The sequence below is a fragment of the Falco punctatus genome, assembly GCF_963210335.1.
Source record: "Falco punctatus genome assembly, chromosome: 6".
Classification (NCBI taxonomy): domain Eukaryota; kingdom Metazoa; phylum Chordata; class Aves; order Falconiformes; family Falconidae; genus Falco; species Falco punctatus.
Genome location: NC_137585.1, coordinates 3,461,542 through 3,484,868, shown reverse-complemented (window position 1 = coordinate 3,484,868; position 23,327 = coordinate 3,461,542). Strand labels below are relative to the sequence as shown.

Below are 23,327 nucleotides of genomic sequence, written 5' to 3'. Positions count from 1 at the left end.
GCCGCCCCGGGAAGGGACGGGTAGGGCCGGCCCTGCTGCCCGCCCTACTGCGCGCCGCACCCTCCGCCCCGGCGCCGCGTGAGGGGAGCCGGGCGGCAGCGAAGGGGAGAAAAGCGGAGGATCTCCCGCCGCCCACCTTCACGACTTACCCAGGAAGGCCACGAAGCACAGAAGCCACCCCAGCGAAAGCGACGACCTCATCGCTCCGCACCCCGGAGCGGCTCTACCGATGGGTGTGCTCCGGTAGACGTCTAAAAGGGCGGGCTGGCTCTGCCTCCCGCCGGCCGGCACCGTCACGGCCCTGCGCCTCCCGTCCCCTCCCCGCGCCCGGCCGTGGGCGGCCCTGCTGAGGTGGTGGTGAGTAACGGGGTTCCTCAGGAAACCCCGGGCCTCGGATTTCAGCCTTCGAGGCCGCCTCCGGGGTGTCGTGGTGGGGTTCAGAGAGGAGCCGGGGTGCGAGGCGGTGCTGCGATGGGTTTCTGCTGCTCGGGTGTGAGCCCAGCAAGCGCCGGCGGCAGGAACTGCCCCGTTGATGCTCTGACAGCAGGGAAGCTTCAGCTCTGCTAATTGAAAAGCTGAAATTAAACGGATTGGTTTAATTTCCCGTTGGAGTGGGAGCCCCACAGGTTGGGGGAAGAACAAATTTCAGCAGGTAACACGCAGCTCGCCGCCTCAGAAAATGGTGGTCATCTAAACCTAGTAGTCCTGACACCGATGTCCCCAAAATGCCCGCTGGACTCTTCAGGGGGCACCCGGCAATATCACCCTATGGGGGGTGGGCTCCAGACTGTTTCCCCCAAGGGTGGGCTGGCCTCTGTGGGTGTGACTTTGCATAGATGACTGGCGTCTGGACACTACAGGGTTTTTTAAGGAAGAAAGGGAAACTACAACAGTTTGAGAAATGCTCAGCAGCTATTGAAAAAATGCTATTTTGCCAAATACTGCAGTGGCAGCTAGTGGCAGCTGTGAGCCAGCTTTCCTCCCATAGCAGCGATCCATGAGCAGATGCCTCAGCCTGCTGCGCCTGCGTCCCACTCAGTGTGGCGGAGAAGAATCCAGCTGCCAGCAGGTCCAGCTGCAGGCCTTACAGCCTCAAAGCTTGCTTGGGTCCCAGAGGCTCAACTTCCTAGGGGAACACCAGCATGGCACTAGGGCTGGATGAGGATGCTCTCACTGCAGCTTTATCCCGCAGCTGGCTCTCTCCCAGTGTGCTCAGTCCACACACTCACTCCAAGCAGCTGTGTCAAGCTACTCGCCACCACTTGGAGCAACCTCAGGCTCCACTCTTTGTTCTTGATAGCTATGGTGAAATGACGTGGCATGTAACTAGCTTCCAAATGGAACCACTACATGGAGTCAGGCCCATCCCATAAATTCCTTTTGCTCAGTGACAGAAACCCACAACAACCCTTTATGTCCATCTTCCCTTTTCTCCTCCATTCCCAATCTCTGTCAAGTGCCAAAGGGAGCTCCCTACCCTGTAAAGCAGGGGTCCTCAAACTACGGCCCGCGGGCCGGATACAGCCCCCCAGGGTCCTCAATCCGGCCCCTGGTATTTACAGACACCCCCTGCCCCCCCCCCCCCCCCGCCGGGGTTTGGGGGGGCAACCAAGCAGCCGCAGATGACTGCCTGCCACTTCATCCGCGAGCCGGCCCCCTGTTTAAAAAATTTGAGGACCCCTGCTGTAAAGGCTCCAATTTGCAGTGTTTACACCAGAAATGTAACATGGCCATCTTCCTGCCGTATCCTCGTGGCAAAGGTGGCTGTTCTTTGCTGATTAGTCCTCTTGTCAGGTAAAAAGTTGTCCCAAGATGTCAGAGACTTTGGATTGAACCTTGTTGCTGGGAGGATCCCACCTCCCACCTTGCACGCCACAACTTTCCTGTAGATTATGAGACTTTTGAGGTTAGCAGTGATAAATCTGAAGCAGGGACTGACACTTTCACTTAGATTATTTTAGGGTGGAAGGAACCACAGGAGGTTGCCCACATGCACTCAAAGCAGGGCAAAGTTCTTCCAACAAAGTTGCTCCATGTTGTAGAGAATGATTAGGGCTTCATGGGGCAGAGAAAGTGAGAGAGCAACCTGAGCCTGGTGGCTGGTGCTCTCACCTAGGCTCCTCTGTTTTGGGGAGACTACAGTGCTTTGGGAGATACGTGGCAAGGATGCGTTCTGCCTTCTTGTGCATACTTACATAGTCATACTAAGTAGAAGATCCATAAAGTACTCATGAAAGACTCAAGAAAATGACTGGTTTTCATCCTTTCCTGACAGAGTACCCAAACAGACTTGCCCATATTTTCCCTTCATCAGTTGCCAAGCCAATCTTTAATATTTTCTTCTTACTATCTCATAGTAAGGATATTCTTCTGAAAGTCAGGAGTTTGAATCACTTTTTGTTGAGGTAAGAACTACATCCAATTCCTCTGTAGATCCTGGGAACAACACACAGAAGCCTAGGTGCTTAATGTAAAGCCATGGTTTCTATTCCATGTGCAAAGGACAGAAAATACAGGAGTTGTGATACCAAGTATTCCAGTGGTAGGGTAGGATCCAGGCCGTAATGTACAGTGAGCTAAGCTCTGCATGTATTTCATGCTCTCCCTCGAATGCAAAGACAACAGGGAGTGGTTTTAAATAGTCATTTGCTTAACTCACACTTGGTTTCCCTAAAGGTCCTGCACTGCTACCCCAACTGCATTCTTTTCAGTATCAATGAAGTGTTTTGCAGTCTAATTGATTTTTCTTGTGATCAGATTTCCATATGACTAGCAGGAATTTGCAGTGCTTATATGCCTCTGCCAGCTGTTGCTTTGTGGGTGAGGAAACCACATTTTCAGCTGCAGTTGAGCACTTTCAGCATTTGCTTGAATGTGCAAACAGCATGATTTTTTCAATTTCAATGAAAAGAATTTGTGCATAAAATCAAACTTGTTTGCCTTCATTATCCCTGACTCATTCTCAAATGAATCACACTGTGCTTTGTGATTGTGTGCTGTAAGAAAGTGTTAAAAGAAACCTCTGGTGGTTTGGAAGTCTTTGCAACAGTGTTCCCATTGCCATTGTAATCACTCCCATTGGGAAGTAAAATAAGTGGCACCAACGTTAAGCTGCTGAACTAACGTAAATGCAGTGACTGAGTAAGTTCACAAACGAGAAGAAGAAAACCCTTCACACCAAAATACTTCTACTGGTAAGAGATCTGAAGCACAGAGGAACTGATTGGCTTCCGCTGTTTTGCATGGGGGACCACCACAGTGTGCTGATATAATAAAAAATTTCCTGAAATCACTAAATCTGAGATTACAGGGAAAAAAAAAAACGCTCAAGAAATTTTCGGTTTCATGAAGATGTATTTTTTTTTTTTTTGCATACCAAGTTGTTGTTTAGCAACTCTGCAATTACACATAGCAGTGCAAAAATTCAATCAGATCTGTACATCTGGGCCACAGGTTCATTTTACTCTAAGGCTGCAATACCAGTGCATGCCATATATTACATGGCATTTCAAAATTTCCATAGAACTTGGCAAAGAGTAACAGCTGCATTCTGATACAAAATGTAGTGCTTATTACCATAATTTAATAAAAAATGGAAAGAACTGTTTCCTGGTTTTCTTTAGGTGCTCTGATTTGTTTTACTCTGAGAAATTTTTCATTTTCACAATTGCACTGCTGCTCTGGAGGCTTGTAGTATGGAAATGTCACTGCCTGTTGGTATGATTTCACAAGTTTATTCCCTTGTTTCTTGACTAAGCTTATCCAGAGCAGTGGAATTTGTGGGTGTGGTGAAGGAGCAGGCCTGTTGCAGTCTATGGGCTTTTATCTTACAATCCATGAATTGACATGAGTCTAATGCTAGGGCTAGAAAGATGAAGAGTGGGGTGGAAGCCAGGAGTTGGCTATTCGTATTGCAGCTTTTAATCTTGGAAAACTGGTTGGGTTGACAATCTCAATTGTGTATTTGAAGAGACACTAAGAACCTACTTCTCTGACAATAAGCCAGCTTGATTGTGGAGCCAAGTATTTCAGGATCAGAATGTGCCTGAATCCATGTCTCTGGGAGGATGCAGATGAGGCAGGGCTTTAGTAGCGCTCCAGGCCAGGCAGATGATGCTTGCCTAACTTCTCTGTGAGAACTGACAAAACTTCTTTCAGGAGTGAATTAGAAATAAAAAAGATCTTCTGCCTAAAGTAGTCCCAAAGCCTTTGGCCAGAGAAAACTGGGGTAAAGAAATAACTGCTGTTGCCAGTAACTGTAAAGTAAAATAATGTTGGATGCTTTTGCAAAGGTCTGTGGTTTGACCGATGGAAGCAATTTCTTCAGTTTGTTGTTTAAGCAGCTGTAGAATAATGCCTCGATGGGGAACGCTCCTTTCCTCGTTACCCTTCTTGCCATTTGACACAGTCAAGGGTAAAGCCACCTTGTTCTTCTGCAAGAATGACCAACACACACCAATGAGACTTAGGGAACAGGCGTGCCCTTACCTGAAAGCCTAGCACAGCCAGGGGGATGGTACCGTCATCTCATGAATGTCGTGTGATGGACTACTGGTTACATGCTTGGTAGCGTGCTTAGGCTTCTCCAGCTGTTTACACCTAAGCAGTAAAGTTTTTTATTCAAAGATCTGTTTGATGTATTTGCATGCTTATGATACTGGTGCATTACTGAGATCATCCTTCTATTTCCCATAGTATCTGACACACAGTCTCCAAAGGAGACGTGTAGAGTGTCCCCGCCCTAAGAAATGTACAGCCTGAGTGTATTATGGCCATATGGCACCAGTTACATTTTAGTCTGTCTTTCCCCTCGCTTTTCAGAAGCAATCCATTGCTTTGCCTTCTTTTGGCAGTTATGGGAACTTGACCAGAAGTAGAAAACCAGGAAAGACAGCAATGCAATAGGAAAATACACAGATGCGAGGCTGGTATGAATCTTCCTGGCATTGACCTGTGAAGCCTTGTGACAAATCAGCATTCCTAGTCAGAATTTGCGGACAGGTCTAGGTGGCAAGGGTAAGCACTGTAATTCTGTTGCTTGCTGGGACTGATTTTGCTAGCTGATTTCTGAAGTGAGAAGTTTGCCTTGAGGAAAGAGAGGTAGGGGGAAGGGAACATCAGCATGTTTTTTAACCAAAAAGTCAGTGAAGCCCTCTGACACAGACTTTGGCTAATGGTCAAATAAGAGCAGAGGTAATTGCCCCTACCCTTTTTTCCCAGCAGAACACGGACTGGTTGACCATTAACAGAGTCAAGCTGACCAAGCAACTCACCACAGCTGTTTTCCCCTCTACAATCCTACTTGTAGTGGACTCACAGGAAGATGGTTGGGGATCTGGAAAGTAAGTTGTTTGCTGTCTTATTCCTGCTCAGCACAGCACAAGCAGGTAAGAAAAACATGAATGCTTGGCAAGGGATTGAAAGTTTTATATAGAAGTATCTGTATTCAATTCTCCCTAAACAACCTGTGTGTCAAGAGGACCTTGCTGTAACCTGGTTAGGTGCTGGGTTAAAGGGTAGTGCAAGAATGGTCTTTTTTTCTCCCATGCTTTGATTCAGTCAGTCTAAATGATTTAACTCCACTAACCTGAAGTGGAAAAGGTACCGCTTCACCTCTAGTGCTGGCATCTCCTGCGTTGAAAGCTTAGCAGGTGTGATTTGCAGCAGATGAGAGAAAATAAACAAACTCCACTCTTTCATGTCCTTCTTTAATTGTACTATCAACAAAACTGCTTTTGTGATCGCCACTACAGTCCCACATCACCTGCAGCTTCACAGCAGTGCACCTCCTGCCTTACATTTACTCACAACCCCGCTTGTCTTATATCATTTCTGACATGTGCCATGCTTGCACTGAGCCTGCCCTTGCTAGTTAAGCTGGCTCATGAGCTGCGTTTTTTCCAAATTGATCTCAGAGATCTCTTTCTCTCTTACCTTCAGTATACAGGAAGACCAAAATAAACAACAGTAAGAGATAGTCACATCTGACAAGGGGGAATCTGAATGTTGAATCTCGCTCCATTGTGCTGACCCCTAGGCTGTGTTCTGCCTAGCCAGTATAAAGTATCTTTTATGGAAACAGCCAGCAGTTAGGAAGCTGGTTGGTTGATTTTTTTAATTTTTCATTTTAATATTATTGTATGTGCAGATTAAAGGCTGTTTTGCTTCCTCCAGTCCAGAAAAGAGAAAGTGCAGACATTGTCATTGCAGCAGGATTCAACTATGCCAGTTCATAAAGTAACAATTTTTAGGTCAGAAATGATCATTTAATCAATAGCTTGGTTTCCTGCTCATTGCAAGTCAATAAATTTCACCCCATTAGTCCTTCAGTAAATCCAACATCTTACCTTCAACAAGCCCTCCAAAATAGCAGCCAGTTCTCTGAAATGACAGAAGATGGACAATGCAGCTCTTCTGTGGGTAACCTAGCTATACATACCGCTAGCCATACATACTACTAAACTTCCATGCTTGCTTTCTAGCCTAAACTTGCTCAGTTTTTGTTAGCTACAGGTTTGAAGTTTTTTGATGGTTTTGGGTTTTTTTCTTCTTTGCTGTCTAGATCAAAGTGCCTTGCAGTAGCTTCCTTCTTCTCATAAAGCATTTTCATCCAGTAAATGAATCAATCGGGGAATTATCATTGACACATTTTGTCATCAGCATTCTCATATTTATTTATGGATTTTTGAATCAATTGTCAATTCTGACAAATTGTCATCAGTTTCTGATGACCTGTACCTTCTACTAAACCTACCAGAATTTGGATAGAAATATGCCCATTCAGTGGTGACTACCTACCTGTTGGCAATCATTTTTGTTAAAGATCTGATAACAAGTTAATAAATGTACTTAGTAGCTGGTGTGTGTGGCTGATTTGGGGAAAAAAACCTAACAATGTCATTTGCATCTTGGAAAAAAACCTCTCAGAAGTCAAAGATACCATGATATCCACAATTACCTTCCCCAGCCAGTGCTGGAATTCCATCAAAGGACAGAAACAACTTTGTCAAATAAAGTTTCCAGAATAGTTTGATTTTAATTTATGTTCTATCCTTTTAATTTTTATCAATAGAAGTGAGATTGCTACTTCCATTTTCCTACTGAATTAGAATGAGATTTTTTTTTTTTCCCCATTGCATAGACACAGACTAAACAGGCTATTCACTCCCTCTCATTGCAGGAAATACAGGCAGACTCTCAGGGCATCACTGTGCTGACTTCCAGACAGCAAATATCCTACGGGGTAGTAAACTTAAGGTCCAATTTCTTCTGTTCACCTCCTCAAGCCCCAGCTGTGGGGAGCTGATTTTAGCTGATGATGACATCAAGAAAAGCAGCTTCAACAGCAGCCTGGAAACAAAGATCATAATCCATGGCTTCAGGTGAGAGTAAGAAGAGTGCTGCGACTAAGGTTTGACTCATAAATTAACCGCTGCTGGGGCATTCCTAAGCATTGGCTGGTGCTGGCACAGAATCCTCATGCTCCTCCGACCTTAGTTTCCCCAGCAGAGTGGCTGCATGCAGAACACCTGCTAAGAACAGAGTTAGCAGTGCTCAGCTCCAGACGACCTGGGAATTGTCTGGGAGACTGTTGGTGGGCCAGGGACAGAGGCATGGAAAATTCTGACCAGCTGCCTATTTTGTGCATATTTCACATTTTTTTGAAAGCCTAAAAAAAGTCAGGAAATTAGGATCTCTTTCTCTCACTCATTCTTTTCCTCTCTTCTCCTTTGCCTCTTTCTTTTCCTTTCCTTCTTTTGATTTTTTTTTTTTTTATTTAAGAAGTTTTTCTTCAAGATTCCTGTCCCTTCAAATTGTCTTCTTGGAGATCATGCCCTGATTTATTGACAGCCTGGATTAGTCAGCCATGTAGGAGCCCAGCCAGACACATTACACTTCCGTTCTTGAAACTGTGGAGATTTGAGCTGGTTTTTTTTAAGCTGTCACCATTCCGCAAGTTTATTTTACTGCGACATTTTTCAGCTAGGTGTTGACCATATAACATTTTTTTTTTTTTTTTTGGTGTGCAAAGGCCTAAAGAGAAAGTGCATAGAAGACCAGGGTGAAACCACAGAAGATGTTGCAGGGTCTTTTCAGAAAACGAGCTGTTGCCCTCATGTAACATAGCACCCCCTAACCAGGTGGTATTAGGGGAAGTGGGTAGAAAATAGCCTCCTCAGTTTTCCTTGAATTCTTGGATATAGATATTTCTTTTTTTAATTGTCGATAGGTTAGGAAATGCAGCAGTGAAAGTCTAAGTGATTTGGCCAAGGACTTCCTGCCAGTTGGTGGCAAAACAGGATCCAGATGTTGCCAGTCAGCTCACTTACTCCAGGTGGGCTCTGGGGGGGCTAACTGGAGCACCACAGCAAGACTGAGTTTTCAGCCTGAGCCCTGCAAATGTTATCTCATTCATTACTGAATCAGCCCATTCTGAAAGGTTTTATTACACCACTGAAAAGAAATGCCAAGTGTGGATGTCTGGCACCAGAAAAAAACTTTCAGCAACTGTCTGGAAGCCTCCTCTGAAACAAGTGAAACTCCAGCACCAGTGGACAACATATTGACACATGCCCTGTTTTGGAAAACACCTAACATACTTGTTTCTGATGACTCCACAGGGCTTTGGGTACCAAACCTTCCTGGATTGAAGGGCTTGTCCATGCCATACTGCACACAAGCCAGGTTAATGTGATCGCAGTAGACTGGGTTTATGGTTCTACAGGAGCCTATCCCTCTGCAGTGGAAAATGTCACACAGCTGGCCCTCTCCATCTCACAGTTCATCAGCAAGCTCCTGGTAAGCTACTGTGGACTTACAGTGCGGGCGAGCATGGCCAGAGAACATCATTCATGCAAGCAATCCAGAGAACTGCTCCCAACCTGCTATCTCCAGGAGCTGGACAAGCAGGCTCATTATTCCAGAGTGAGCACTGTGTAGCAGTAGAGAGTTTTCTTTTTTTCCTCTCTCAGTCCAGGCTTGGGCATGCCACTGTTTTTCTTCTTTCTCTTGAGTTTTGATATTTTTTGGAAAAATGTGCCAGTTGTCAGATGCCTCTCCAGCCCAGAATAAACCTAAAAGATGCCTTAGGTTTTCTCAAATCCATGCTTCACTGGACAGTCTTCTTCTGCCTGGAAATTTTGTCCAGGAAGCTGGAGGGTGTGGGATTTGAGGCTGTTTTATACTTGCTTTGGGCTTCAGTTACACTTCCAGTAGCTGGAAATCCCTAGACATGTGCCAGTTCCTTTGTGCACAGCACAGCTAAACAACACTTAGGCAATGAGGGTGACACCTCTTTGTGTTAACCAACTGTGAGTAAACTTTGCGTGTAACTTTTGCACTCCAGACCTAGGCTGCACAGCATAGGAAGGAGTTCCTGGGTATGCATCACATTGTGCACTGTCACACATTTCTATCCAGAAATACAGCAACCCTTGGAGCCGCTGTCATGAGAAGGATGGGGTGGAGGGGGAGAGGACTGTCACCCCTCATTACTGATTAGGTTACACAGTGGACAAATAACTGGGCTGGACCATGTCCCCACCACTCATTCTGCGTCTGTGCTGTGCTCTAGTCCAGCTACTTAAGGACTTTTTCTGTCCAACTTCTCCTGCAACCACAGATGACTATATTCTTTTCTCATAAGCCTCAGTATTGCTCCAGGATATGGCCTCATACATTTCAAAGTCAGGATTTTTCATCTTGCCTCCACACTCTTGTGCACCATATGCGCTCCCATTGTATGGTACTGCATCACGCAGACCAGCATGCAGGCAGCTGAATCCCTGTAGGGATGGGGTCATCTCACATCAGGTCTAAATGGCTGTGCTTTACCTAGTAGTTCAGCCCATGGAGAAATCTTAATCTCTGAAAATATAATCTTAAAATACTAATCAGGATAATGGTATAATGGTGGTATAAAAGTGAAAAATCCTTTCCTCTGCTTTACTGAGAAAAACATTATTCACATCATGTGTGTGGGTCACTTAGCTGAGAGAAGGAAATTCAATGTGAAGCAAGCTGTGAAAAGAGAAGCTACAGGTTATGTAGTTATGAACAGGAGCATCTGATTGACCTGGTTAGGATTGACTTTGCATCTGTGGACCTGAAGAAGAATTCTGAAGAACAGAAAGGGCAACACACATCATTCCTACATCTATTTGGTTTTCCACCATACACCTCAAAAGCAATCCTGTGTTAGAAGAGCTGCAGAGCTGCTGTGTGGGCTGGGACAGAGGGTATCTTACCTTTCTGCTACAGAAACATTAATTTGTATTCTCATCAATCTGCAGGCCCTGGGAGTCTCAGGGACATCCATCCATATCATTGGGGTAAGCCTTGGTGCACATGTCGGGGGCCTGGTGGGACACTTCCATGGTGGTCAGCTGGGACGGATAACAGGTATCATAAAACTGAGTCTTGGGTCCTCACCTGCGCCTCAAGGGAGAGAACAGAAGAGCAAGGAAGGGGAGCCACCCATAGTGGCTTTTAATTGCATGAGGGCTCAACAGATCCAAGCTTAAGGGCATCTTCCTAGCTTCAGAAGAGCCTGATGATGCCTTTCCAGCCATCAGTCCCCTCCACACCGCCAAAAGAATGCATGCATTTGCAAAAGGGTCCTTCCACCTCTGCTCCACTCTTCAAATTGGTGTCTTCTTAAAAGAGGACAGGACTTTGTAATAACTAACGAAAACCCACAGCACCCATGTGCTTTGCTTCTGCTTTATAGCACGTATACCTCTGTGGTTCTTAAAATTAAAGCCTACAATGCATGTCCATTGTGGGGGACCAGCAAGAGTGAGCTGCTCTGCAGGAAAACGTGACCTGAGAGCCAAGGGGACAGCAAGGTGGGCAGTGGCCTCACTGACAGGGGACACAGCCTTAAGGAAGGTCTCACTGCACGCTCAGCAGGGCAGTCCAGAGAAACGTTGGTTCAGCCTTCACATGTCACAGCTACCTACACTGCAGGAAATACAGGCATTCCTTCACGGGAGCTGAATTTCATGCCAGGCCCCTTTTTAAGCTGTGAATCAAAGTTTATGTTAGGAGGAACTTGGAGTAACCATTCTTCTGCACCAGGATTTTATGATCAGCAACACCTTTCCGATGAGCAGAAGCAGATACTTTCCCAGGAAACCATGGTAATCAACTTCAGAGTCAGAGACTCTTCCCCCTTGCTGTCTACATGTAACAAAAGCTCTGTAGGTTTATTTATTCTATAAATTTTTCACTCTGCTAGAAGACAACCCTTTTTCTACACTCCTGATTGTCCTATGATTTCATAGGCACACTGTGCATTGCAGGTTCCAGTTCAGATTTAGGAGCCTGAAGACACGTGGGTTTATACCCAAGATATGTCTGATCTCATCTCTCGCTTCCTGACATACATGCATACATGCATAGAGGAAAGTGATCCCAGAGCCATCATTTGCTGAAGTGTTTTCAGTCACCTAAAAAGAGCTGTGGAGCAAAACCAGAGGGAGTTTTGGAGATAAGAGCACAGACTCTTTTTTTTTTTTTTTTTTCTTTTTCTTTTTTTTTTTTTTAAATGAAGTGAGTTTCTTTAACCAGTGCCTGTTCCTGTAGATATCTCCCTGTGCAGGAAAGCAGATGGTAGAGGAACTGGAATGAACAGCACATAGCTGAAATTGCTGAAGAACAATTTGTTTCAATATTTGCAGAGGAAATGAAAAATCCTGAAGGAATTCAGTTACATGCAGTATAGCTGCAGTGAATAGTTTTCTTAGCTGCTGAGGATGTACACCTCGATGGAGTTTATGCAGCTTGTGCTTGGAAGAGGTAGGCATAGAGAATATAGAAACATGCTTGCCTTTGAGCCGTGCTAGAATTGACTGCTGCTCATATTAGGTGTTTCTCCCTCCTCAGGAAGAACTTTAAGCTACAGCAAATAACACTTTTAAGTACCTCTTAAAACCTTCAAATAAAATTTGGTCTGTAGAAGTAGGTGAGGAACCTCTCAGTTTTTTGTGTGTGTCAAGACTAAAGAACATGGAAGAAAAATTAAAGCAATAAATTCTTCTGACGACTTCTCTCATGATTAGCTTTTATTTATAGAAAGAATAGGAAATAATTTTTTTCCGTCTTTGCTTCCCCCCTCACAAATGCAAACATCCATTTTTATATTGTTTGTATTATCTTCCCCATAGAGAATTAATGGGACTGAGTCCAAGGCAGTGAAACTGGCCAGCTGAGGCTAAGTGGCATTTGGAGCTGCTTCTTAAACTATTGTTGTTGCCTGAGGAATAAAAAAAATCTTGTGAGATTACTTTTCTATGAAAAGTCACCAGGATAAACCTCAGCCAGAACAACAAAATATTATCTTCAACCTGTTCCTTGGTGTTGCCAAGGATAATTTTCTGTATTCTTTCAACTCCCCAGAAGTTGCTCTAGGAGCAAGTTTTAGGCAAAAATGTAGATGCCTGCTGACGGACTTGATTTTATTTTTGGGAGAGAGCTCGGAAGCCTTTTTGTTTCAAGGATGTTTGATCCTATCAGACCTTTGTAATGCCTGGGATGCTGAATTCATCACCTAACTGATGATCTTCAGTGGGATTTCTCAGACTTTAGTGCTAATACAGGTGACAGTACCACTAGGGAAGGTCTACAAGTTTGATTCTCTTTCACTAATCCAAAAGATACTCTGTACCCACTCTGTCAGAGCTATTTGAAGGTTAGTCATGGCTTTACAGGCTAGAAGCTTGAGGTACAAAACTGCTAAAGTGGAGAGGAACAGTGCAGGACAAGGTAAGGAAGCTGCAGTGGAAGTTAGTGTAGGCAGAAACCATTCTGTAGTATAATCAGTGCAACCTGGGAATAATTTATCGCTTCTGCCTAGCAACATTTTTCAAGTTTTAAATAAAATAACTGGCCCAGAAATAAGAGAGGAGCTGAAAGGCGCTTGTTGTTGAGGTGTTTGATTTTGTTACAGGGCTGGATCCCGCAGGCCCTAAGTATACCAGAGCCAGCCCTGAGGAACGCCTGGATCCTGGAGATGCCCTCTTTGTGGAAGCCATTCATACTGATGCTGACAGTAAGCTGGCTTTTATCTTCTTCGGCCCGTGCTTCTGTTCCCTCTGCTATTATTATTGCTAAGGTGTCTGTAGGTCTTTTTCCCTTTTTTGCCAGACTACCATAAGTTCAGGTTCACTCTGAAGAAGCTTCTTGATTAGATAAGCTTTAATGATGAATTAATTGGCACATAACCATACCACAGAGTGCTTCAAGCAACAGACATGTGGACATTAGACAGAGGGCAACCTTCTAGCAAGTATTTCTTCCTTAACCTTGCTACAGCAGAGTGAGTTTATGCAGAAGCAGCCTAGCATGGCTTTTACTGCCTGGAAGGAATTTACATGTCTAGTCTTACTTTGCTTTTTCCCATCTGATGTTAAGAAAGATACTGCTGAGAGTGCCAGTGGAAAGTAAGTGTTGAACCAACAGCTGGTACAACAACAGAGTAACTTTTCTAAAGTATTTAGGGTCTACATAGGCAGAACGCGCTTAAGAATAATGTGGTGCCTTAGAGTCAAACCTCTTGCCTGCAGAACACAAAAATCTCTGCCAACATAACTCAATCGTGACTCATCATCCCCAGTTAAGGCTGTGGTCAGTTCTGTTCTCCTTTACACAGAACCAAGAACCTGAGTCACAGAGCTGGTGATTAAGCTGCCGTTCCCAGACATTTTGATGCCAGGGCCTGGAGCTCTCTGCTTCGTGAAGCAAACCTGCACAATGCAGCTGTGCAGGAACAGGAGATTGGTCCTTGCTGTCTCCAGCACTGGAGCTAGGTCCAGCACTACTAATGTTCAACCAGTTTATAGGGGTCTGTCATACACCATGTAGAGTAAAGCCTATAGAAAAGCCAAGTGTAAGAATGAAGTTGCATTTCACCTCTTTTCAGATTTTGGGATCCGGATTCCTGTAGGCCACATTGATTATTTCGTGAATGGAGGCAAAGATCAGCCAGGATGCCCCCGGTTCATCTCTGCAGGTGAGAACACTCTGTGGCCAAGCAAGGGGCTTTCACAGCCATTCAGCAGCCTGTGAAAATGCTGTTTGGCAACCAGCTCCCGCTACAGTCAGGGCAGTCATCAAAGTAAGACAATATGCATTTGTAAAGACATATGGCAGCAGTGATTCATGGCCCACATCTCCTCTCAGCAGTACAAGCAGCTGAAATTAAAATCTCATACAAGTCAAGTGTCTTGGCAGCACTACTGTCAAGAAACATGATTTTGATGACACTTCTGTATGAGCCAGAACCCTAGCATCAATAGAGTTTGTATCAACAACAACAAAAAAATTTTGCTAGAAAGACTCTTAATTGCTACTAGCAAAAGCTACTTCTTGTTTTCATGCTGCAAGCTGTGTCTTAGAGACACAGTATACTTAGGTATACATAGAGATACAGCTTGTATGATTACTGTTCTTTCCTTCTAGAGGACTTTACACAGTAAATAGGGCAGCTAAATATTAAAATATGTTCTGGATGAGCCAGCTGCATTGAGGGTCAGGTTACAGGGGAAACCTATGGCATCTCACTTCCCATTGCTGGTGCAGGTGGGACTCAAAGATACTGTATCCCCATGCAGAGAACTTGGGGCCTCATCAGTGGTACACTGATGGAGATGTGGTAGCCCTGTGGTCCCCCTCTTCTGACAGACTCTGTTAGTCTGGGAGATGCACTTCTAACTTCCTGCAAAGCTTCCCTTGCAGTAGGATCTGGGTTTATAGTCACAGAGATGCTCTGCAAAATGTTATTGATGGGAAGGGGTTCACTGCAGAATCAGCAAGCGGGTTTCTTGATTCTCAGTTCCTTGGGACATGCAAAAAGACTGAAGCCAACAGAGAAACTCATAGCTGCTTTTCTCTGGGTGCATTTTTTTTCTTGCAGGTTATAAGTATCTGATCTGTGATCACATGAGGGCAGTGCATCTCTATGTCAGTGCCTTGAAACATTCCTGTCCCATCCTGGCATTTCCCTGTGCAAGTCATCAAGATTTTTTAAACGGTCATTGTGTGGACTGTGTTGACCCTTTCCTGTTCTCCTGTCCCAGAATAGGTACAGTACCAGCATGAGACCTTCCTGGAGCAAATGACAATACATTCTTGATGGGTGTCAGTGCAGAGCACAGTATGCAGTTCAGATTTTTCAGAGCAGGATTTGCTTTGGTTCTCTTTGGGGATAGTGAGAAGCTGTTTTGTTTTCAGGCTTCCAACAAGAAGGTCTAAAAGCTCATATATTGCCTGAGGTAGAACACCAAAATCTTGAACATTTCTAATCTTTAATCTTTTAAATAATTAAACATTTCATAGGGCCCACAAATGAGTTAAAAGAGAGTTTCCAGAATCATCTGCCTGACAAGTGAGCAATTAGCTCAAGAAGTGTCTGGTTTAGAGAAGCAGCTGTAAATTTTAGCCTAAGCCCATTCTTCTACAGTCACTGTTGCTATGTCACCTCCTTCTCTTAAATTCCTGCCATGGCCACCCTAAAGATGAGCTCCCTGGACTGGGATAGGTTAATAGCTGCCTCTTTTAGGCTTCTGAAGCTGGGTTGTGGCATGAGGAGTGGAAGCATCCTCTGGTGCTATTTGCAGTCTGGTACAGAAGGATACAAGGAGAGGCCTCTTTTGGCATAGGTGCTCTCAGATCAGCCACCCCTTCCCCATCTCACCAAGCCACATTGTCAGCTAGTCAGTGGCACAGACCTCAAGTTATGGTGGTCTTCTCACTTGACCAAGAGATTCAATTTCTCAGCACCTTGTGTTTGCACTGTCATTTACATCTGCATTAAGTTTCCTGGCTTGGCAGTCTTTAGTCTTGCTCATTTTGCACAGGTGCAACTGATAACTGTTAGCAGAGGAATGAAGCAAAGCCACCAAGAGTTGCTCTAATGATGATTACCTGGGGTAGCCAGGAGAGGTTTTCTGAAAGACTGTTAATCTGTTAAACAGACACCACAAACTTGTACTTGCTCTGATTTGCACTAGTATAGAAAAGGGTCTGTCCCTAAGACAGCAAAATTGGGCAGGGTGAGAGAAGATGAGTTAGGACTGATTATGTTTCTGTTCTGAGTCATTGATGGCTTTCCCTGCACTGGCTTTACTTCCTCTTGCAGGCCTGCTGGAACAGGCAGGTGTCGAGATGAGAAAGCTGCCAAAGGAAGTGAAAGTTTATTTAATGACCAGTACCTCAGCCCCATTCTGTGGTAAGTAGTACAATGAAAAAAGAAGTCAGAAGGGTCTTGACCAAATGAGGCAGTGCCTCTGGGGAGGCCAGGCAGTTACAACCCACCAGCCCCATCAGAATCAGCTGCTGTGGCTCAGGTGGTCTGAGACACACAGCTGAAGAGCAACACCCCTGCACATCAGCCCCATAAAGCCCTCTCCAACAGATTTATTAGTGTGGGCACAGCCCCAGATCAGTACAGCCATGTGGCATCAGGAACGAAGTAAAGGGTAGTGAAAATGCCTGTCTGTTTACACTGTACTATTCAGAGCTGCCCGCTGTGCCTCTCGTACACAGAGACTAGTTTCTTTTATGTTTGTTTAATCTTCTTTCTGCTGGTGGGGCCAGGGAATGAGTGTTAGAGCCCTTCTTTTGGCAGGGGTAAGTCTAACCAATAGTACCTGCCCTCACTCCTACATACCTGCCTCTTGTTCAGTCCATCACAGCCTGGTTGAGTTCCAGTTGCAGACGAAAAGAAATGTAGTCACCAGCATTGAGATCACTTTCTGCAGCAACAGTACCAACGACTCGGCAAAAATCACCATGTGAGTAACAGTGCATGCTTCTGGCCTGTATATTCCCAGCTCCATGTGTAAGGGTGTTTATTCCACTCCCAGAAAGGCACAACAATAGCTTATCTTCCTGAGTGCAGTCACTGCGAAATGAACCACAATCTTTCTTATGGAGTCCCTCCATATTTACCTGAAATGCTCTCAAGAATCAGGCATGTGCTACTATGTCTCAATAACCCTGGCTAGATCCACCTCTTCCCTGAGTGCTCAAAGCAGTAGGGATCACCAAATTTGCATACTTTTGTGTTGCTGTGCTGGTTCCTTTTCTGTGTCATACCCTTGCCTGGCACCAGTTTAAATTGCAGTCAGTGCCAGATGGTTAATATCCCTGCTCTGCCAGACAGAGATGGCTACAGCAAGATCCCACCCACTAGAGGTTCCAGACTAATAGACTTGGTGGCTATTCCTTGGGAGACTTTTCCTTTGATGCCCCATAGGACAGCAGTTGCAAGGAGGAGACAAGTGCAGCTCTGCATGTCAGAAATGTGTTCAGTAGCTTGTTGCCTCTCCAGTAATGCAGCAAAGCTCTCAGGCTCCCATTGCAGGGAAAGGTCCAGGAGGCAGGGCCCCAAGACTACGTGTGTACACAGACAGATCTCTCTTGAAAGCACCAGCCTCCTCCAGACCGTATCTGAATTAAAGGACCAGACTCGGGCTCCTGCTCCGCAGCCCTTGCTGCAGGGGGATCTCCCCACCACAGAAAAGTTCCCCAGATCACTTCCGCACTTCTTCCTGCACCTTCTTGTCCGCGGCTGTGGGCTGGGAACCGCAGTATAGACATGCAGCTGGCTGCCTCAGGAAGCAGGAAAAGAGTCTGCTAAAGAGCCCCAGCCAGCCCTCCTAGGATCAGAGGGGTTCCACTGCTGGCTCCCACACAGTCCTGTCTGCTAAGCCAGAACATTGTCATCTGAAGCTAATTGTGTTTGCTGCTCCAGTCCTGGGCACCGGCAGGTGGGGAATGAGAACCAGGGAAGGGGAAGCCACGCTCCAGGGTGCTTTCCAGCATGACATAGCTACTTGGTCACAGATTTCCAGCCAGGGACGGAAATTTGGAGTTTGTACTCCAGCCTGGTGGAGCTCAGCGTGTTCAACCCCCCCCTGGCTTGGAAGCCAAATCTGCCTTTTCCAAAGATGCGGGAGGGAGGAAATAGGAACAGTCAGGTCAAGTCAGGACCCATGCAGCACTTCCTTTTGCAGTTGCCGGACACAGGGTTCGACAGGCATCCCACAGAAGGCATGTGAGCGCTGGGGAGACAGGCTGCCAGGGGAAGTGAGACGGGCAGGCAATCCCAAGGCTTTGCTGCACCCTCAAGTTTTATTGAGACAGTAGAGTTTTATAGCAGGGTAACCTATCCAGAGATACCCTTACCCTAGGAGAACAGCAACTGTGTTTCATTTAAGTGCCGTTCTAAGAAGCACAAGGCAAAACTGAAAAATTTGCTCACAGCAGTGAACCTACAGATTTGAAAGTATAAAATTGAAGATACCCCTTTGAATCCACAGTGCAGCAAAGAGCAAAGAAACTTCCCCACTCTAGGCAAAGCTCAGCCCTCCAGTGCAGTCAAGCTCAGTGGCAAATGAGTATCTAAACACAGATTCTCACATTGCAGTTCAGACACCGATCATTCACTGACTTATTTCAGGTAATCCGACATGCGTGGCATCCTGCAGCTCCCCAGAAGTGCACAGGTACTTGGGAGTGTTCAGTCAGTTTCATACCTTTAGCAGGTGACTTGCATGGTTGTGTCTTACCTCACGTTGCCCTTCTCCTCTCTCAAACATCAATTCCAATCTCACTCCTCAGGCTGCCGTTACTCCACACAACTGCACCAAGAGACATGTCCCCAAGCCCCATAGCTGCCATGGGGCTGACAGAGTTAGGAGCTTGTTACACAGCATGCTTCACCACTGCATTGCCATTGCTTACACATCACACAACATCATCCCCTATATCCAAGAAAACATACTTCTGAAGCCAACCAAGAGTCCTACATCCATCCCAAGGTTGTGTGGGGTTGAACTAAATGTCAGTCCCACCAGTGACCTTCTCCAATTTGCTTAACCTTATTGTGTTCCTCTGTCCTAGGGCAGGGCTGGATCCTGCCCATGGACAATATGCAGTAGAGATGGCCTCTCCTCTTTTTGTTTTCCATTTGCTACCCATTATTCACCTTTAAAAGCACAATTTCATGATGATTCCTATTTTTGGCAGATAATTTCAAGCCAGATGCAGTCAGACATACAAAACCTCCAGTATCTACTGCTGCAGCCTAAAGGATGGGAGGGACTGGATACACTGGTTTGGGTTGGCCACTGTGGCCTAGGAGGACACTAAATGCAGCTGTCAGCCCACTCCTAAGAGCTGCTTTGGTTAGCAGAATTGTAAACTCTTCCTGACCATTTTGTCACCTCTCCCCTTTCCCTACCATCACGTTTCTCATCAGGCAGTTGCTCAGGTGCTTCTGGGATTGTGCTAATTCAGCTACACACATATTCTCCATGAGCACAAAGAAACTGATGAACACCGGGCTCTTAGAGGTGCCAAGCAGATCAAGCATAAGAAGGCCCATTGGAGGGAGTCCACAGAAGGGAGGTGGCCCACCTACATTGCATGGCTGGGCAGCACTCCTCTGCGGCACACGACCAGCTGGGCTCTGATCATTGGCTGTTTAGCAAACCTCTGGTATTTCTCAGTTCGTGTTACCTGGGTAAGAGCAGAGGGACAGACAAACGTCCCTCTATCCGAGCATCCCACCTTCAACATGGTCAAAAGCAAGTACTCAGAGAAGAGTATTTAAAACAAAATCAGCGTAAACATGTAGCAATACTTCCCCAAATAGCTTTCCAGTGTCTGACTAATTACATCTCAGGGACTTTCAGAGCCAAAGGTGAGATCTTTGTCCTCATTAGCTTTTGTCTTCCATGAACTTGTGCAGTCACCCTCCCATGACTTGTACAGTCATGTAAACTTTCTAGCATCCACAACGTCCCACAGCAGGTATTTTAACAGCTTAGAAGGAATGGTACTCTATGCAGTGTGTGATCTTTTTGAGCTTGCCACCTCTTGGCTTTCTCTGATGAGCCCTAGTTCAGATACAGTGAAGAACCGATACTATCCATGCCATTCATGATTTCACAGATGTTGGCCTTTTTCACCACTCACCTCTGTAGCAATCTGGGCAGTGTTTCAATCTACATGCAACAGCAGGAAGAGGTGTTGTAATCGTGTGATGGAAGAAAGGACATTTATACAGAAATGTTCCTGACCACAGAGATAAAACGTGGAGAGACAGCCAGTAAGACTCGTGCAGTGAATTGTTTTGACAGATGAGTCTTCTCACTCCATTTTATTGTGGGGGGCTTCATGATAATATACGCTGGGTTCTTCCAGTATTCCAACACATCTGCATATGCAGGTTGATTGAGTGTTCTCCCTCACATCTCTCACCCTGCCTTGCAGACCTAAGCTCCAGGTGATGGGCAAACAGCTGCTGGCCCACAGAGTTCCCCTCTGCCAGATAAACAGCGTGACACTGAAGTATCTCCCCAAGAATAAATTTTGGAGGAAGGATGAGTCATCCATCGTGGGCAAGTTCTGTGCAGCCCAGCTGCCTCTCGATAGCAAGTAAGTCACAGGAATAGCTTACAGGGATCCAGTGAGCCTCTGGATGCAGCCTGCGGTTTGAAACAATGCGTTCTCTCTCCTGTTATAGATAAACAAGTAAAAAGGTCTCTCCCATCACCTCTGCATTCCTATTTAAATAATTTTCTACCTGTGAGAAAGAAAAACTACCAAGGTAGTTTTCTAAGAGTGTTCTACAATTCTTTCCCCAGGATAAAAGCGTTGTACTGTGAAAGGAAAATGGATGTGACTCACATCACCTTAAAAGATGCTGAAGTTGCAGACCATGGCAAAAGCTTGAACTAACTAGAATTTACTCCTTTTGTCCTTGCTTGCTCTCTCCATCTTCCCCCTGTCTACACTGGGCCCCCATCTGAAACACAGACAAACATTTTTCAGGATGAGACAGCAGAAGACCAGAAATATATTTCTGCTTCTTATACTGCAAAGGTTTATAAAGCACCAAGGCTAAAGACAATCATTTTGGCATTTTCTAAGCCAGGCTTTAGAGTATATGCCTTCAGCCATAATTGCCTTACCCAGAGTAGAAGCAGCCATGTCCTCATCCTGAGAGAGATAGAGGTCTTCTCCATAATACAATATTCTTGCCAGGAGTTTTGCAGATCCAGAGTTCTTGCAGGAAGGGTAAAACAGCCGGGCCTGCTTGCTTCTGAGTTGACTCTTATGCTGGCCCCAGGCTGAAGCAAGCTCGTGGGTACTCCAAACCAGGGAAAACCAGAAGCAGAAGGCAAACAGCTCACATTCAAATTCTGCTCTGATGTGCGTTAAGGAGACTCAAGCACAAGGCAGTAAAAACATACCCTGGAGACCCAGACAGGGAAAAAAAGAGGCATTCCTATGTAAATACCAGGCACTCCTAAGGACCATTCCTCACTAGTGGAACACTCTGCAAAGCACTCCAAAGTTGGGATGGATGAGCAGACACATGGTTTTTTATCACTTGTGACCGGGATAGCATGGCACATTGCCTTAAAGGCATACTGACCTGCACCCCTGGAAGCACTGAACCTGGCTGCAACGGAGGTACAAAGCTGTAGAGCTGTACAGGTTCACAACTATGCTCAGAGCAACAGTAGTATTGCTGGGAGGGGGCAGTGGAGAGGTGAAGGACAGCCCCATGCACACCCCTCCAACCATTCAGCCAGGGCACAGCACCCTGTTCATCGCACCGTTGCAGAGTAGCACAAGGTCCATCACCGGCTTGCTGGCCTCTGTGTTAGGATAACAACCTCCACCTGCTAATGCCCAGCCTGACTTCCCTGTGCTCTTCCCACAGCAGGACAATGTCATGCCTGCCCTGGAACATCACCCTCCCAGGCAACACAAACGTCTCCTATGAGCTGCCTGCTACATGTGCCTAGCACTGCCTTCGGAGCATGCAGGCATACCCAAACGGGAAAGGAGCCCTAAACCTGTTGCTGCTCTCTGCTCACGGATGATACTTCCACCATAAAACTGGACGGGTTGCTTACTTCCTGCATGAAGGACGGGACATCAAGGAAAATTAAGTGTGTGGGAGATCAGTGGGTACAAGGCTGGCTGGTTACAGCAAGACCTCTCAGTTAAAAGACTGGATTGGGACTTTTATCTCATGGGTTCTGTATCCAGCTCTGAGACAGGCAAGTCATTTAATTTCAAGGTTTGGATCTGTATGAAAGGAGGAGGAGATAATATCACTCTTTCTGTGACGGGACTACTGGGATGATTTATTTGTATTTTATATTAAAGTGTCCTGAGATCTTCATATTAAAGGTGAGAAGTATTATTTTTCCTCAGCAAGGGGCAATGGTGTGGTTCAGGTTTGGCATAGGAAGGAGTCATTCTTAGCCAGTGCTCCAATGGGAAACTCACTAGTCTCACATACAAGACACTTTCAGAGTGAGACCCTATTGATTTCATGTTAGTGCTCCTGCTGAGTAATCAGAAAAGATCTCCTTCCCTGACAGGCCTGGAGCAGCTCTCCTGGTTGTTGGCTTGTTCTCTTTAAAGCTCACATGAAGTGACACAGACACTGGGAACATGGCAGCGCTGTTGCATCCAGTTTTGCACTGCTTTGACCAACTTCCCAGAACAGAAGGCATCGCAGCCACCAGGTCACCTAACACAAATTAGTCCCAGGAGCTCAGCACAGTCTTTCAAACCTGGAAAAGCAGCCAAGGTCTGGAAAGAACTGGTGAAAGATTACAGTAAGAGATGCACGTACATAGAAACAGCCCTCACCAAGCCATGTCTTTTCTACCACCCTGATGCATATGCAAATCAAAGAGGAGACAGGTCTTCATCACTTTTGCCCACAGGTCACATCTTCTATAGACTATTTTCTCTGGTTCCCCAGACTGACTTCACAAGTGATAGAAAATTTCACAAGGAATACCACGGTCAGAGGAGAGAGGCATCCTAAAGGCATTTCTGCTATAAGAAGCCTCAACTATTTGGCATGAGCTGTCACTACTGCTTCACTAGACATTGTCACTGCAGAGTTAGCTCCTGCTGTCACCTTACATCCAAGCTTCTGGGCCCTGCCATGTGGCTGTTTGGAAGGCCAGCTAACAAACACCGTCTCCAGCATACACTCAGGAGGGGGTTAGAGCTGAGCTCTGACAGCCTGACAGAGATCCAGATCAGCTGGTGCCATAAGAGTTTCCAGGGAGCTTCTTGTTGAGGACTGGAATATAACTTCAGCAGGCACCTGTGAGGGGCAGCATGTAATACAGCCCAGCCCCATCCACTTCCTTCGGGCAGAGGTATAAAGCACTGTGACAGATGGATGGAGTTTCACTGTGCGTTTCGGTTCCTTCGCAGAAGAGACCCCAGCAGCTCCCGTGATTTGCCGGACACATTTCCCAGCTGTGAAGGGCAATGGG

At 45.8% G+C, this 23,327-nt stretch overlaps 2 protein-coding genes across 4 annotated transcripts in view; one reads left to right on the top strand and one right to left on the bottom strand.

Moving 5' to 3' along the window:
* CD58 (CD58 molecule) overlaps window positions 1-282 on the bottom strand; it is a 30,618-nt gene extending 30,336 nt beyond the window's left edge. The window contains exon 1 of the mRNA XM_080391593.1: window positions 150-282. Coding sequence (XP_080247719.1) covers window positions 150-201 — 52 coding nt within the window. The 5' untranslated portion in view covers window positions 202-282. The remainder of the gene's footprint in view (window positions 1-149) is intronic.
* On the top strand, window positions 224-22,086 carry PLA1A (phospholipase A1 member A). Of its 3 annotated transcripts, none has more exons than XM_080391203.1 (12): window positions 224-357; window positions 5,224-5,342; window positions 7,181-7,382; window positions 8,622-8,799; window positions 10,293-10,401; window positions 12,950-13,051; window positions 13,922-14,011; window positions 14,915-15,082; window positions 16,139-16,228; window positions 16,685-16,793; window positions 20,281-20,445; window positions 21,740-22,086. In XM_080391203.1, the coding sequence occupies exons 2-12, from the start codon at window positions 5,324-5,326 to the stop codon at window positions 21,822-21,824; spliced, it is 1,317 nt and encodes a 438-aa protein (XP_080247329.1). In that variant the 5' UTR covers window positions 224-357; window positions 5,224-5,323; the 3' UTR covers window positions 21,825-22,086. The 3 variants fall into 3 exon arrangements, with proteins under 3 accessions (XP_080247329.1, XP_080247328.1, XP_080247330.1); XM_080391202.1 differs by having other exon boundaries at window positions 5,224-5,387; XM_080391204.1 differs by lacking the exons at window positions 20,281-20,445; window positions 21,740-22,086 and adding an exon at window positions 18,464-20,273 and having other exon boundaries at window positions 5,224-5,387.
* Window positions 22,087-23,327: the final 1,241 nt, after the last annotated feature.

Excerpts from the sequence above, each read along its gene's own strand:
- PLA1A (XM_080391202.1), top strand. The coding sequence starts at position 5,324 with ATGGTTGGGGATCTGGAAAGTAAGTTGTTTGCTGTCTTATTCCTGCTC. Across the intron at positions 5,388-7,180 it reads GCTCAGCACAGCACAAGCAG|GAAATACAGGCAGACTCTCA; the intron begins GTAAGAAAAACA and ends CTCTCATTGCAG. Across the intron at positions 20,446-21,739 it reads CAGCTGCCTCTCGATAGCAA|CAGGACAATGTCATGCCTGC; the intron begins GTAAGTCACAGG and ends CTCTTCCCACAG.